General features: G+C 43.1%; 2 protein-coding genes and 1 long non-coding RNA gene across 4 annotated transcripts; 2 read left to right on the top strand and 1 right to left on the bottom strand.

Annotated features, from left to right (window-relative positions):
- Nucleotides 1-1,304: 1,304 nt before the first annotated feature.
- Nucleotides 1,305-9,084, top strand: stard3 (StAR-related lipid transfer (START) domain containing 3). Of its 2 annotated transcripts, XM_056407971.1 has the most exons (16): nucleotides 1,381-1,414; nucleotides 1,496-1,554; nucleotides 2,284-2,519; nucleotides 2,638-2,715; nucleotides 2,793-2,870; nucleotides 2,985-3,038; nucleotides 3,231-3,348; nucleotides 3,460-3,561; nucleotides 3,702-3,757; nucleotides 3,857-3,949; nucleotides 5,017-5,079; nucleotides 5,733-5,828; nucleotides 5,910-5,989; nucleotides 6,120-6,224; nucleotides 6,330-6,423; nucleotides 7,002-9,084. In XM_056407971.1, exons 3-16 carry the CDS (start codon nucleotides 2,313-2,315, stop codon nucleotides 7,122-7,124), a joined length of 1,347 nt encoding a protein of 448 aa, XP_056263946.1. In that variant the 5' UTR covers nucleotides 1,381-1,414; nucleotides 1,496-1,554; nucleotides 2,284-2,312; the 3' UTR covers nucleotides 7,125-9,084. The 2 variants fall into 2 exon arrangements, with proteins under 2 accessions (XP_056263945.1, XP_056263946.1); XM_056407970.1 differs by lacking the exon at nucleotides 1,496-1,554 and having other exon boundaries at nucleotides 1,305-1,414.
- A 1,837-nt stretch (nucleotides 9,085-10,921) lies between these two features.
- Nucleotides 10,922-14,731, bottom strand: LOC130188918 (uncharacterized). The gene is made up of 4 exons (XR_008830677.1): nucleotides 14,619-14,731; nucleotides 11,762-11,894; nucleotides 11,297-11,348; nucleotides 10,922-11,011 (listed from the first exon to the last, which is right to left on the bottom strand). It is a non-coding gene; the product is annotated as an uncharacterized LOC130188918 (long non-coding RNA).
- Nucleotides 11,006-14,395, top strand: mreg (melanoregulin). The gene is given in 6 exon segments (XM_056407484.1): nucleotides 11,006-11,495; nucleotides 11,701-11,863; nucleotides 12,212-12,319; nucleotides 12,382-12,528; nucleotides 12,965-12,997; nucleotides 12,999-14,395. Coding segments are annotated over 6 exon segments (708 nt in total). The 5' UTR covers nucleotides 11,006-11,412; the 3' UTR covers nucleotides 13,173-14,395.
- Nucleotides 14,732-16,297: the final 1,566 nt, after the last annotated feature.

Here is a 16,297-nt window from a genome sequence, read left to right as displayed (position 1 = left end):
ATTACTTTTTATTACTTAATTACTTTTTATTACTTTTCATTACTTTTTATTACTATTTTACTTTTTATTACTTTTTTACTTTTTATTACTTTATTACTTATATTTATTTTATTACTTTATTACTTTTCATTACTTTTTACTTTTTATTACTTTATTACTTTTTCTTACTATTTTACTTTTTATTATTTTTTTACTTTTTTATTTACTTTATTTCTTTTTAACTTACTTTTCCTTCTTTTTATTAATCTATTACATGTTTTTACTTTATTACTTTTTATTATATTCGGGGCTGTTTGTGATTGATCCAATAACAGTTATATTGATCCAGTAACAGCTGTTCTTGTGGCGTGAGGTCTTGGTCCTGGTGAACTGCAGCCTCCTGCCAGAGGAAAGGGACTCGAACAGTGTGTGTCCCGGGTGAGAGCGGTCAGCGACAGTCTGACCTGCTCGCTTCAGGCTCCTGGAGGCGAACAAGTCATCATCCTGCAGTCTGCTCTCGGAGACTATGGTTGATTTATGTACTTAGAATTCTTCACTGCCCTCCAGTGGTCACAGAGGAGAACTGCAATACATAAAATCAAAATTGCAGTACATACTTTTTAGAGTAAGTGACCAAACTGAAGCAATTGCAAAGAAATAAAGAAAGCGTCTTGAATTAAAAGATTACATTGTTATCTACTGGTTACTGTTGAAGAGAACCATCCACTTTTCTGTTTACATATTAGTAGCTACTGTTCCAGCCTTCAATTCACGATCGAATCATTTGTTTGTTTGCTCTCTAGCGGTCAAAGTGAGTAACTACAGCCTATTTGTGTCAAGTTGGACATAATAATATGGTATTACTTCCGGTTAGACATTCAAAAATAAAACTTGCAATCGCTACGTCGTTATGAACTGTGCCCACCAGAAGGCAGTGTGTATTCAGGATTAAAACTTTACAAAGGCAGACGTTACATAATTTATTAAATCTTCAAGGCTGTAGTGTAGATAGTATACAACGTACTAATCTTTAAATGAAAGAAGAAAAAATACACATTACTATCCACTTGAAAGCTCTAAATGCGTCATACACTACGGCTGCATTACTCGTATTAATGGTATTTTAGTGTTCATTAATAAACAAAAGTATACAAATATGTATGAAATATGTGGTAACAATTTAATTTAATTAATTAGCTGATAACCACTGATGTATGTACTTTTCTTGGTGGGCTCTCCTCCACACACGCTCTGACATGCTAAATGTTTACTTTTCTTTTCCATTCAGCGCAAAACGATATGCAGTTGTGCACGTGATTGTATTTGTTTGTGGCGTTGAAATGACGGATGTGTTCATCTTGCGGCCACATTTACTCTCTGGAAGGTCAGCCCCGGAAGACTGGTAACGCGAAGCGATGGTCATGCGCTAAACCAAGTGAGTTTACTGCTTTAAACTGAGCTTTAAATGAGCAAATTAAATGCGCACATGCGTTAACTTCATTTCCTTGTTTCACAGTTAAACTTCATGTAGCTGCTCACTTGTTTTCCTCTCGGTGTAACTTGCTGGAGACGAACGTGAGTTAGCCGGTGTGACGTGAAGCTACCCGCCGCAGCGAACGTCTTTGGCCAGTTAGCTAACATCGTTGAATCAGTGTTTGTTTACAGCAGCGAGCCAGCGGCCTGGTTGTTGTTGCTGTCTGTGGTTTTAATGGTGAACGCCGGCTGACAGCAGAGAGTTAGCTTGTTAGCTTGTTAGCTCCTCGGACAGTTACTGAAGTAGAGGCAGTTATTTGTTTATATAGGAGAAGTGAGAAGAGGAAGAGTGTTTGTGTCCAAAGCCACTGGAACAACACGTTCAACATGTCCTCTGACCCAAACGCTGGTGACCGTCCTCTATGTCACGTGGACTCGGTGAACCGGAGATGCCTCCTGGTTACTTTAAGTTCATAGTAGAGAAATAGTTCAAGAGACAATTGAAACACTCGACTGATTTAGCTTCACTGTGTTTTTTTTAAACATCATCGCATTTAAAGTCTTAATCACAATGCAACACACTCAACATGTTCATGAAGAAGTTGCTCTGATGAAGATGAGAGATGAGACCTGTGTAATCTTGAGATTAAACATGTTTTGAGCGGTCCTCAAACGTGTCACGTGTGTTGTTCTTTATCCCCTGCTTTAGCATGGAAAGAAAAGCAGTAGCTGAGTATATAAACTACTTTTCATATTGGGTGAACAATGTATAAGTGATAACCCTTTTTCATGCACATTCTCCCCATTTATAATAACTTTATCATCTTTTAGCAGCGGGAGTTTCCTGACTCACCGCAGGAATGCCAGGTGGAGACTACGGGGAGCTCGGGGGCAGCCTCCCTGGCATCGGCTCCCTGAACGCCTCCTTCTCTACGTCGCTGTCCCTCCCGTACCTGTTGGTACCACCCGCCGAGCGCAAGGCCATCTCTGACGTCCGACGCACCTTCTGTCTCTTCGTGACCTTCGACCTGCTCTTCATCTCCCTTCTGTGGATTATTGAGCTGAATGTGAGTTTTCATTTGGGCTCAACAGTCAGAGGACGACATGCTTTCTACGAGTGTGTTTTTCCCCGTTTGCCAGCGCAGTGATGAGTGAGACTCTGATGTGGACTCTGTTCTCCCGCAGATCTCCAGCTCAATCTGGGACAGCTTGAAAAATGAAGTCGTCCTTTATAACTACAAGTCTTCCTTCTTTGACATCTTTGTGAGTGGCTCAATCCAAGTCTGTGTACATTTCACTGGTTTTCATCTGACTCTTCTGCTCCTTCCTCCTCGTCTCAGCTGCTCGCCTTGTTTCGTTTCCTGTGTCTACAAGTGGGTTACGCTGCATTTCGGTTGAAGCATTGGTGGGTTATAGCGGTAAGTGACACCAGCCACAGTGAACCACGCACACACGTCAAACAATGTCGTATCTCTTATTGGAAGGTCTGCACACGAATTACAACACAAATGTAAATCCTCCTTCCTCCTCAGTTCACCACTCTAGTGACCAGCGTCTTCCTCGTTGTTAAGGTCATCGTCTCTACCGTGAGTGTCCCCCTCTAGATGTGTGTGTGTGCGTGCGTGTCTGTGCGTGCGTGGAGTTATTATACGTGTGTGTTGCAACAAATCAGTCAAAACCACAAAGACCGTTTCACTTCTGCATTCATGCCAGTAATAAACGCCGTCGGTTCCGGACGATGAGCTAATAAATGAATTTTGTATTCTGTCTCCTCGTAGCTGCTTTCCCAGAATGCCTTTGGCTATGTGATACCCATCACTTCGTTTGTGGTGGCCTGGCTGGAGACGTGGTTCCTTGACTTCAAGGTGCTCACCCAGGAGGCCGATGATGAGAGAGGTGAGAGACGGATTCCTGACCAGTTAAAGCACGACTCCACAAAAATGTGCTTCTCCTTTTTTTTTCATCTTTAAAAAAAGAAAACAAACCCATGTTCTCCTTTGACATCAGCCTACCTGGCAGCGGTGAACGCAGCCTGTGAACGAGTCACGATGATCTACCCCCACGCTGCTTCAGACGGACAGTTTTACTCTCCGCCTGAATCCATCGCAGGTGACGGTTGCTCGTCTCCATCGATCGGTTCTTGTTAAACCCGAGTACAGACTCTCAGTGGGTCGCTTCTCTACAATATCTTTGGAACAATTCTCATCTGAGCCTCAATTTGACTTTTGGCTCCAAACTTGTGCCTGCAGGCTCGGACGAAGATCTGGACGAGGAGGGTCTTGGACGCAGAGCGGTCACTTCACAGGTACCTGCATCAGTCTGGGGGGTTGTTTGTTTGTTTGTTTGTTTGTTTGACTCCTCCCCTTATCATGACGGGCATCTGTTTGCTCCTCTCTTGTTCCAGGAGAAGGAGTATGTGAGTCAGGGGCGGGAGGCCATGTCGGTGGTGGAGCAGATCCTGGCCCAGGAGGAGAACTGGAAGTTTGAAAAGAACAATGTGAGCGTTGGATTCATCTTCAGAAAGTGTGACTGCAACAGAGAAGTGGCTCTCTTCCCCTTTGAGTTTGGGTCACGCACACAACTACACATCTACACAACTACACATCTACACATCTACACAACTACACATCTACACAATTACACAACTACACAACTACACATCTACACAACTACACGTATACACATCTACATAACTACACAACTACACATCTACACATCTACACATCTACACATCTACACATCTACACAACTACACATGTACACATCTACACATCTACACATCTACACATCTACACAACTACACAACTACACAACTACACGTATACACATCTACACATCTACACAACTACACGTATACACATCTACACATCTACACATCTACACTTATACACATCTACACATATACACATCTACACATCTACACAACTACACATCTACACAATTACACAACTACACATCTACACAACTACACATCTACACAACTACATGCCTACTCCATATCTACACATCTACACATCTACACGTCTACACATCTACACAACGACAGTGCTAAATGACGTGCTGCCTGGTCTTTTCATCCAGCGGCGACGACGTGTCTGACTTCCAAGTAGTTTAGGTCAAACATGAGTTTGGGGGTTTGATTACTATTTAATCACTAAGAATGTTTTATTGAATGTGCTTGAGTTGGACCAGTATATTAGCATATTGCAGATATATTGGTGTTGATGTAAATGATGACTGATGAGTGACGATGCAGGACAGACATTTCATTCATAATGACGTCTCAGATGGAAGATTCCGTGAGTTATTTGGGAGAGCCCATATTTTAGCGGAACTAGATAAAGATTTCAAACACTAATCGAAACCCAACTCTCACCACATTGTTCACTGCCGGTTTGGTTTCTGCTCATTTCTAGTTCAACTCGTTTCTTTTTACGAAATTTCAATTGAAAAGGGGGGATCAATATTTACCCACGGAAAAATGATTTTTCTCTAGTTTTCCAGAGAAACATTGGCATGAAAGGGAAAGCATCGCGATACTCACCGCATGTCGTTTCATTCCAGGACATGGGCGACTCGGTCTACTCTCTGGAGATCCCCTTCCATGGAAAGACTTTCATTCTGAAGGTACATCAGCGCTTTGTGAAGATGTGTTCACACATTAGCGATCCAAATGAGTCATATTACGACCATAAATACTGTATTTGTGTGTCAGTGAAGCGCTCACAATCCTTTCTAACATCAGGCGCCCTTTGCCCGCAAGTCTTCAAACCACCTCTAGAGGGCGTGATGAAATAATCGAGACTGCTGATATTAAAGAAACTCCCTAATGCTTCAGACGCACTTCTTCCTGTTAGCGAGGCTGATTGAGAGAATGCTATTTACGTCATGCTAATGAGCTGAGGGCTATTTATGTGGTTCTGTTTTCCCAAAGGTTTACCACTGTAACTTGTAATATTATTATAAAATGATAAAAGAGGCTTGGTCACAACCAACACAGCTTCATGTTTATTTAACTCTTATCACACATCGACTGTGTTGAGATGTGTTTTGAGTCAGGTTTTTATGTTTATTCTCTAGAGCAGCGTGTTGATTCTAAAAATGTTCCTCCAAGATAGAAACTATGAAGAGCATAAATACACAGACGGTCCTCCAGAGCTAAGAGCAGCTAGCCAGTTAGCTTAGAAAGGACATTACAATACAAGTGTAACTCAGGAAATCCCTCTGTAAAATAAGTTAGATGGGGGCATTTTCAAACCTGTGTTTCTGTGTGGGTTCAGGCCTTCATGCAGTGTCCCGCCGAGCTCGTGTATCAGGAGGTGATTCTGCAACCAGAGAAGATGGTCCAGTGGAACAGAACGATCGCTGCCTGCCAGGTGACATCTGCATTCTGAATGCCCTTTATTGTTTGGTCGTGTCGTGCCGACGTGTGACGGTGCGTTCTGCCGCCTCCTCAGATCCTCCAGAGGGTTGACGACAACACGCTGGTGTCATATGACGTGTCGTCTGGAGCAGCAGGAGGAGTTGTGTCTGCGAGGTACATCGGCACCACGGGCTTGGAGCTGAGGCTGCTCCTCATCCTCCCGTCGACTCTGGCTTGTTGTCTTATCCTCATGCGAGTCTGAAACAAAGGGAATTGATTGACCGATGGATTTTTCTTTCTTCAGGGACTTTGTTAACGTTCGACGAGTGGAGCGCAAACAAGACTGCTACCTGTCGGCTGGCATGGCAACCAACCACGACGCCAAACCTCCAGTGGGCCGCTACGTCAGGTCAGACCATGAGCGGCGTCTCGATTTGGACAAACGTGGATTTGTGTTGGTTTAATTATTTTTAACTTCTCTTTCCTCTCCGCTGCCTCGTGTTGTCGGCCTCAGGGGAGAGAACGGTCCAGGAGGATTTGCGGTCCTCAAATCCAGCAGTAACCCGTCCGTCTGCACCTTCATCTGGGTGCTGAACACGGACCTAAAGGTGAGAAGACGGAGGCAGTCTCTCACCGTCGGCCAGTCGAGGCAACAAGAGAGCACTTTTGCCTTGAAGTCGAATTGTCTGTATCACAGAAGAGTAAAACAGGAATGGAGTCATGTTTTAAACCTCTTATTTGCTCTCATCTCAATTTGCAAGTAAAGAAGAATCTGATAACCTAATTCTATCAAAGACAAGTATGGACATTTTAATTCTAGTGCACACTGAGACGCATGCGTCTTTGAGCTGCTGGTGAGAATTTGACTGAGCAAACCGAAATTTAGACCTGAAAATAATTGAAGTACGACGCAAAGTCGATGGATATAAGTCAAACATGATCATCAGTCACACAGTTAGATTTTAGAATAATTAATTAACATAATAGAAATCTATCTATTTGTGCTCCGATGTCAAATATGGTCTTAAAAAGTCTGGAAAAGTAAGTACGGAATTTTCCAATGGGTGATTATATGGCGCTATAAAAAGGAAAACTGACCCTGGAAAAATGAACAAAAATGCATTAATTTAAATAAAGAAATGTGGCCGAAGTACCGGATTAACACTCCCCGTTTGTGTGTCCTCAGGGCCGACTGCCTCGCTACCTCATCCATCAGAGTCTGGCCGCCACCATGTTTGAGTTTGTGTCCCACTTGCGGCAGCGTGTCACCGAGCTGCGGCCCTCCCTCCGTTCCCACCAGCACACCTAGTACAGGGGGGGGGGCGTCCAACCGCGCGGGTGGAGAGGCGCCGCTCCTGTTTTCTCGAAGTGGACCCTAGAACCGGGCGTAGCAGGATCGAAGGCTGAAGGGAGGTGCCACCGTGACGTCTAATCACAGGAGACGGCAGACATTTCAGTCACAGCAGAAGAAGAGTTCTTTTTTTAGTCGTCACCGCGTCCATATGTTTGCGTGGACCTGTCATTGTTTAGCCGTGCAGTGAGAACTGTGTTCCCCGAACCTGCGGAGTCATCTTGAGGCCGGGGGAAGACTTTGGTGAGGAAGTCGAAGCCTCTCCCTGTTTGGGTCTCGTGAAGCATCTCTGGGCCTCATCTCACCGCGCACTTTGTTAGACGTTGATTTGCTGCCTTTTGTTTATTGTTGAGATTTTGTTTTGCGTCTGTTTTTACTTCATCATCTTATTCGGTTTTCTCCGGTGCGCCAGCCCTAAACAGATCCGCACCTCACGGCCATATTTACGACTAACATTTACATTTGACTTTGTAAAGTTATTTCCACACTTTGTACTCCTTTTTACTCTTTTTTTTACTCCTCTGTGATTGGCGGGGTGAGAAGTCACCTGCAGTCTAATCGGGACTCCACCGACACGCACGAAAACGCCTTTTAGGTCGACGTCCGATGCTCGGGTGCAAACAAATCCATCAGTTAACTTCTACTGAGGGCTTTAAATACTGCTTTTTGTTTTGCACTCTGGGATCGGCCAGGAAAGTAAACCAGGACGCAGATCAGGCAGCTGTTAATTAATCTGTGTGGAATGATCAAACTCATGAAGACGACTGAAAATGATGCTGATGGTGTTCATTATTTAGGTCGCCGTGTACTTTGGTATCTTTGGTGCTGATGACCTTCCGTGGCCTTACGGTGAAATCGATGACTCATCATTTGTCATCAAAAGTTGTTCATGTGCTGATTTGATTGACATTGGCTTTTTTCTGGCCTCCCGTCAGGCCCTGGGATTTTGACCCTGAATTAGTTTGTTTCTATTTGTTACATCATGCAGCATGATGTTGTGTTTAGACTTTTAGAAATGACACTTCTATCGTAAGTTTTAGCTCAGTTTCAAAATCTGTACCTCCAGAAACTCCAGGTGTACCATTACATCTGCCGAGGAGCTCGTGTTTCATGTTGTTTGTCAGCAGGATTACAGAAAGTCCACAAGCCTGATGTTCACGATACTCGGTGGAAGGGAAACAAGTCGAGGATGAATCCATCACATCTTGGAGCGCATGCAGATCAAAGGGCAGATCCACTTTATTTCTCACATTCGACGTTGCAGCAGGTAGAGCACGCCATGGCGGAGGTGTGCACGCTCGGTGCTGTTCCTGTTGCAAAGGTATTAAACTGGCAGACGACTGAGGTCCAGTTACTACGAGTTGAACCAAAGAGCGTGACTTGTTCTTTTCAACCTTGCGAAACGAGACACAAAACAACTTGAGCTGGATGTGTGTAGTCGTGAGGCTCTGACTCTGTGGTCATTCGTCACATCGTCAGAACTTTGAGGCGTTTTACTTTGTACGCCCGGGTGTTTCTGAGTGCTGTGATCAGTCTGGTTATTATTCTCATGAAGTCCAAAACAAGTGGCTATTGAGATTTAACTGGATAACTTGAGGATTGATTTTAAGCTACATATTGTAGTGAGATCATTTCAAATGTAATAAATTAATGCCATCAACAATTTGGTGCCTTTATCAGAGTAATGTTACATGTCAGCCTTTTCTTTTTCTTTGCATTTGTTATACTGTTAAATCAATGCTGAATACCGTCACATTATACTGTACGTATATGAAGCCTGCTATTTTTTTTTATAATACCTTAAATGTATCTAGGGATCATTCTTCACACATGTTAATTTAAATCCATCACAGGAATACTGACCAACAGTTTTTAAGTCTTAACAAGTGTCTTATGTCTAATAAAATATATGAACTCACGGCCGTGTTCCAACCCTCATTCAACTTGCTCACAGACCTCCTGCTTTTATTTATTTGTATAAATGTATGAATATGAGATTATTAAATGTTTCCTATTGTGACTGAAATAAAGCCGGGGATACCGAATGTCTTGGAGAAAACGAGGCGTCAGGACAGGCAAGCCAACGGTATGTTAGTTTAAATGTTTGTTTCCGTCACTTATTGACACTTTATGAAATTGTACATTTGCAATTACATTTACAAATTTAAAAAAGAAGGTGCTGAGCTGAGTGGGTGGACATTCACACCTACGGGCAATTTAAAGTCCAACCAACCTAGGCTAACCTTTTATATTCATTTACAACAATCGGGTAAAATAATTAAAATAAATCATCCTTTTTCTTATAATTCAACTCCATTTATCAGTGGAATAATATCTCCACTTCCTCTCCTTAAGTGGAGATAGGTGCCAGCAGGGGCCACTAGCTGTTGTCACAGGAGTGCCACCAACTGTAGTCAGAGAAAACAAATACATGTAGGTATAACCACTCGGTTAGTGTTAGTTGGCAGGCTGCAGTTTAATTATTGCAGCTGATTATGATTATTAAAGTAATAATTACTAAAGACTGCATTTGTGTTCCTTTCCAAAATGCCTAAATCATGAAGTTGTTAGCTGAAGTATGAACTGGTTAAGCCTGGTTGCTCAACACAGGCACACACTTTTAAGCCAGCTATAAATAAAGCGTATCCTTAATTATAATCTAAATGGCTGAGCAGTTAGTCACCTTCACACTCGAGAGAGGTGTGCGTGTTCAGGTTTACCTGGTCGAAAAATACTTCTAGTGTTTATCTTGGCCAGAGAGCAGAAACGGTGCACACCCTACACATTGACTGAACCGGGAAATTAAGTGTGTGAAAGAAAATATATATTCTAGTAAAGTAATGTGACCATACGGTGGTGGAAGAAGTACATCTGGACTTAAGGAGAAGTGCAGTGTAAATAAAATATTTAGTGACAATTAAAGTCATGGGTTCTAAATATCACTCAAGTAAAAGTACAAAACTATTTACATGGACATTTACGAAAAGTAAAAGTACTTATGCCTCATCAAGTATATGGATTTTATTATTGACCCATTAATATGTTCATAACTTTAATGTTGCTGGGTCGTTTAGTAGTCTAAAGTAAAACCTGATTTATTGGTTGAATATATTTTGTATGAATAATTTAAATCTCCAAAGTAAGCTGTCAGATAAATTCAGTGGATTTAGTGCAACACTTACCTCTGAGATGTAGTGGAATAGATTGTAGCATAAAGTACTACATAAAGTTACATCACATGTTACATTGTTGGCTTAAATACGTTAATAACAAAGATGTGAATTCTTCTGTTTCTACTCAATACTACTAATTACTAACTACTAATATTCTTAACATCAATATTTATAAACACAATTTTTTTCATTGATTAACTCACGTTATCTTTGAATGAAAAAAAGATATTAAAACCCATGGAAATAGAGGTTGTTTATCAAATTGAATTTCACACGCTTACTGTAGCAACGAGTTCACAAGGCAGACTTCTGATGGCAATAAATAGTCTTTAAATCAACACAGCCATCGTCTGTAGTGGATGCAGAGTGTGTAATCGGAGCTCCTGTTGAGGAGGACACGTGTTGTCCTCGAGGCCGAACACAATGCTTCAGGACGAGCTGTGGAGCAGCTCACATAATTATGTTGTGACTGTCTTCTGAGGCGCTGGGTCTGTAAATATGTGTTTTTTTATAATCGATCCATCGAGCGTCTCACTGGTCTCATTGTTCTCCGTGTGAGGCTGAAGAGAAGAACCGGTCCCAGCGCTGCCATCTGCCAGAGCGTCTCTGACCGGACTCTTGCTTGCGATCTGGAGGACAACCCTCTCCTGGACGTGGAGCCGTGGCTGGGCCCTGGATGTGGGAACATGACAATTAGTATAGGATTTGGGGATCAGTGACATTTGTTTTTTATTCCTCTTTCTGGTCATTTTTTACCAAACACTCTTCTCCTGAGAGTCAAACCAGATCAATGAGATTCATTCTCGTGGACCGCATGTTGTGACTATACTTTTTCTGACTTTGCCAAATCTTTTTTTTAAACATAGGTGGTGAGAACGGTCCTGTCCTCTCAGTAATCTCTTCAGAGCACCCTCAGGGATAGAGAGACATTTTGGAGTTTATGCATATCAGACTCACCACTGGAATCTCAGCTTGAAGAACCAAAGAAGTTGTTCTGCAAGCCAAAGAACTGTGACAAAGATTTACCCATGGATTATCAACCCTCGTGAACACCTACTGCCCACTGACTCTAGATGGGTTCGGCATTTAAGAAGTTCTGCTGCTGCTGCGCTGGCGACGACGACGAAGATGAGGATGAAAAGCAGCCTTTATTACCGTAAGAAGACATTATGACGGGCCAGAAACACCACATGCCATTTTAATACATGAATATTGTTATCATACGCATATCAGTTAAACATCTTTAGAGAAGAATACAACACATATATGTTATAGTTTCAATAAGTGATCGTCAAGTGTATCTCAACTGATGTGTGTGTGAAAGTGTGTTAACTGTGCTTCTGTATTTGCCGACCACACAGCCAGGATCCGTTGGACTATTTTAACCAGGAAGTCCGGAAGCGTCGTGATGAGGAGACCAACCTGTGGAGTGAGCCCGGCGACCGGAGCCACTCAGAGAGACCCGACGACCGGGTCCTTTACGGCCTGCTGCAGGCCAGGACCAAGACCCGCATGGGGTCCACGGTGTGTGAGGGAAGATGTGGAGAGAATAGGTCTAAATATTCGTCGATATTCACAGAGAGAGAGATAATAGTTGGCAAACCATTAACAACTTGCACCGTTGTAAAAAAGTTACTCCAACTGGTGTAAAACAACTATAAAATCTATTGATTTGAGGCGGAAAGGAGTCAAATGAGTGCATGAGACATAAAACATAAATAGCGAGTCATCTAAAGCTGTGAACACTTATTATAATCAGTTATTCAAACCAGCTTTGGGGCAGTAGTACAATGGCGAGCCTGTCCTATGAGAGAAGTTACACCAAGCTCAAATAAATGGGTTCTTCTAAAGCGTTGACCTTTTCTTGTTTAGGGCTATCGCCGAAGTGTTGACATCGAGGCCATGAGAGACACCTGTCGAGAAGTCAGAGAGAAATGGAAGAGCATCCTGGAGAACCTGGGTAATGCTGGACAGAGGAGGGCTTGGACAGATATTCACTTCTTCATACAAACTAACCAGAAATGGCTTCTTCTTTTTTCCAGGTTTCATGGCTGAATGTGTCTGCTGGAGCCTCACATGACTGTATGCGTAACGCCCCGGCAGCACGTGAGCTGCTGCACATGCTCCACACGGAGACGTCGGTCTTTTCCAGAAGAGAGCCACCTCCAGAAAGATACCTCCTCATCCTGGTGAACTTTGAACTCATACCAACCCCTCGAGTGAGAGTGCCCTCACTGTGATCTGGGTAGTGTGAGACACATCACTCATCCTAATAATGACCCTAACCAACATGTGGGAGTGTGTACTCCATCCCTGCGCTCCAGGCCACAATGAGAAGTCCTTTCATTAGAATTAGTTATGTCAAGTAGGTCTATGTGTATCCATTGAATCATGTATCTCTAAAGCTTAGGGCATTATCTTATCTTATCTGCCTTCTTAATGTATTCTGATTGTGATGTCATTTTGATTCGGTCAAAATATAAATGCATCAAGATTCTACCAGTGGTTTCGATCACAGCCACTGGAGGACAGAGGTTGGCATGCAGTAGAGGACACTGCCACTTTTAATACCCATAGTGTGTCGTTAAGTACATTCAGTTCCACTTCCTCCTCTCCCTCCTCTAGGACCGTCTCCTGTATCTCGATATAGCTGAAGATTTTTTTGGCGAAGGCAAAGCGCTTCTACCCTCCAAATGAGGATTCTGACGAGGAGGCGCCGGGCCTGGCCATCAACCTGCCGCTGCTGATGGCCAGGGTAGAGGCCATGAACGGAAGAGCCACTGAAGGAGATGAGAGCGAGAGAGACGATTGAAACTTGAGGGACAGACCTTAAGACCTTCTGGCTGCAATAATAACACACAGGAGACAGGGGGCAGTAGTTATCTACCCTGGAGTCCTGGATGAAGCATCGCTCTCCCCTTCTCGTGTCTGTTGCTGCTTCTTGGAAGTTTTAGGCTGACAATTAATTTCTCCTGCACCAACGACCCATCTTGAGTCCTATTCAGTCAAAATCTAAAAGGGCTCTGCAGATCTTCTGGTGAATGTTACCATGGCGACCTTTTTCACAGAATGAATGACTTCTTCGCCTGTTCATTGTTCAGCTGTTGTGAACCTTCAGGGTAGCAATGTTCCTTCGGGTAGAGCCTCTTTATGTTTCGTCCTATGATTATCAGCACTTATATTATTCAATCACATGACCGGTAACGAGACTGAATCAATAGTCCAGTGTGTCAGATTTGTATGTGTGTTTCTATAAATGATACTTTTAACCTTGTTGAAGTTTGCATTTGGCTTTAGACATTTTGGGAAATAGCAGATAGACAAACAACATGATAGCCAACAGAAGGCTGAACTCTTAACATTTTTCTGTAGGCTATGTGACTTTTAGGTGAAGCGTGTGGGTGTTTTTCCCTCTGTGTGAAATGTGAAGGATTTCTAAGCTCATGTGGAAGTTTGCGTATTTTTTCCGGTGTCCAGTTAATGATGAAATAAATTTCTAAAGTCTGAGGAGTGTCAGGTTAGTAGGCTATGATGGATTTCCTGGGGCCGGCTCATGTGAAGTGCTACAAGCCTCCATAAACACAATTTGCATAACTATCTGCCATCCGAGCAGCGATTTCACGGAAACTGTGGCAAGAGAGCAACATTCTTCCGCAGTGGAAACAGGGGGAGGGGGGGGGGGGTCTTTAGTCTGGTTCCATGTGCCCTCATGTGGCCTGACGTCAGCGCATGGCTTACAGAGATACCTCCAATCCTGGCCTCGTGCTGCCTGACCGGACCGCCGGGACCAGACTGGGTTGCAAGTTGGAGTTGATGTTGTTGCTGTAGTTATGTAAAAAAGACACTGCTGAGAGCAACCTGCTGGCACTCTCTCTCTCTCTCTCTCTCTCTCTCTCTCTCTCTCTCTCTCTCTCTCTCCAGTATGAAGCACAAGTGTCAAGAAAGTTCACTTTGGCCTCGGGTTCTTGTAACTGTTGAGCTGTGTAGGACTCTTTATTCTCTCAACTGTATTCTTTTGTCACATAATTTAATAAAATTGTTTGCACGTTCACCACATTTTGCCTATAGCCTATGTATCACCTCCATCACCCTTCTTCTTCTTCTTCTTCTCCTCTTCCTCCTCCTCCCCTCTCTTTCCTACTCCCCCTCTCTGTCTCAGCTCATTTAAATGTCCCTTCCCAGCAGCGGTGGCAATACTGTTATGCAACACAAAGTGAGTGTGGGGTGAGGACAAACAAACCGTCTACACCCCGAGCTTCATTAGCATAGCATGACTCACCCAGAAACAGCAAGAAGGGGACGTCCACCTGATGTCCTCTTGCAGTTTTAGCAGTTGAATACCTCAACTCTAACGAATACTGTGTTATATCTCCTCACGTTTACAACGGTAGCTCTGAGGGACCTTGTTCAGTGACTTAGGTTTCATGTCATGGTTGCCATGGTGTCAAAACATTACTGAAGGTATGACCACAAGGATGCCGACGGTGCTCTTGCTCTTTCCCCTCTTTGACACTGAGCAATAATTTAAATATGCGATGTCACCGTGCTGAAAGGCTGGACAGAGGAGATTGAAATATCGACACATTTGACATTTAGCCTCTACCTATTGGTGTCCCGATGATCTTTGAAGACCGCCGTCCAAACAACGACTGATTTATTCTGTTCTTATATAGTCTTTATTGTGTGGTTGACATCACTTTTGCCTTTTTAAGCTCTTCCTCCGTATTCTTTTGAAATCACAGGTGTGTCTCACGCACCTGTTACACCTCTCCAATCACGTTTTTCAACAAGAAATGTTGATTCTTACAAAGGCAAACATCTAAACCCATTCAGATGACACTATATCTACACTATTTCTCAATATGCGGATGACATATATGTAGGTTTGAAACATTTAGATAAAAATATTGAAACAAATATATATAATAGATGTTGCTTGTATGATAAATCACTCACTAACACATCATTTGGCACACATATAGCAGTTTGAATGCCTTTTTCCACTATGTGAAAGACTGTGTGGTTGATTTTGTCATCAGGATCATCATATTTTATGTTGACGCATGTGTGTGTGTGATAACTGATCACTGTTATTTGATGACATCAGTACCTGATATGGATGAATGAGTCAGAGTCAGGGACGGGTAGTAACATCACACCAGCAGAAAACTGTCAGAGGTTAGTGTTTGTGTGTGTGTGTGTGTGTGTGTAGGTGTGTGTGTGTGTGTGTGTATGTGTGTGTGTGTTTGACCGTCTGAAACCTGAGTTGATAATGACCCGCATGGTGCTCTGTCACTAAAGGAATGGATCACTGGAGATGGAGCTCTCACTGCTCCTGCGAGGCGGCGGCACACTGCGATGACATTTAATGATGTTGTCACAGCTGTTGTGGAAACTCCCTGTGAACTGTATTATGATTTTAAAAGGAGCAGGATGTGAGAAGCTACTCCATAAAAGTCATCTAGCTTGTCATCTTTTATCTCCCAGGGACAGACCTGTTGTTTCTGATGAAATATCCTCAGTGAATGAAAAACAGCTGCATCATTGTTAACTTTCCACATTAGCTCAGAGCCACTTGCTGCTTCGTGTACATCAAGACCTAACCCCTATTAAGAGTCTGGTTACTAAACCTGTTGTGTGTTTCTGTCAACATGATTAACCTCCTAACCTCAGTGTCTCCGTGATACCTTCCCCTCAAAGACACCACAAGCCCAGTTGAAGTGGAAAGTGTTGGGCTGAGTGATTATAAAGGACACCGGGCAAACCGTTTGAGGATATGGGGATCTTTACCCCACTTACCCATTACCCCGCCTCAAAATGTGGACTTCCAGCTTACAGGGAATGAGACACGGAGCATCTGGTGTCGGATGTCAGTGCAGACTGATTGTAGAGTGACAACATGGATCAGGAATAGCAACAGAACGTCTATAAAAACACAGACCCGAGCCCAGACGGCAC

Source organism: Pseudoliparis swirei, chromosome 23 (assembly GCF_029220125.1).
Source record: "Pseudoliparis swirei isolate HS2019 ecotype Mariana Trench chromosome 23, NWPU_hadal_v1, whole genome shotgun sequence".
Classification (NCBI taxonomy): Eukaryota; Metazoa; Chordata; class Actinopteri; order Perciformes; family Liparidae; genus Pseudoliparis; species Pseudoliparis swirei.
Note: the sequence above shows the minus strand (reverse complement) of the source record. Positions and strands in the feature narration are given on the sequence as shown.

Bases quoted from the DNA above. Each gene is read 5' to 3' on its own strand.
- stard3 (XM_056407970.1), top strand. From the start codon at position 2,313: ATGCCAGGTGGAGACTACGGGGAGCTCGGGGGCAGCCTCCCTGGCATC. The intron at 3,562-3,701 runs GTGACGGTTGCT...TTGTGCCTGCAG, and splicing joins TCCGCCTGAATCCATCGCAG to GCTCGGACGAAGATCTGGAC. The intron at 6,225-6,329 runs GTCAGACCATGA...TGTCGGCCTCAG, and splicing joins CCAGTGGGCCGCTACGTCAG to GGGAGAGAACGGTCCAGGAG.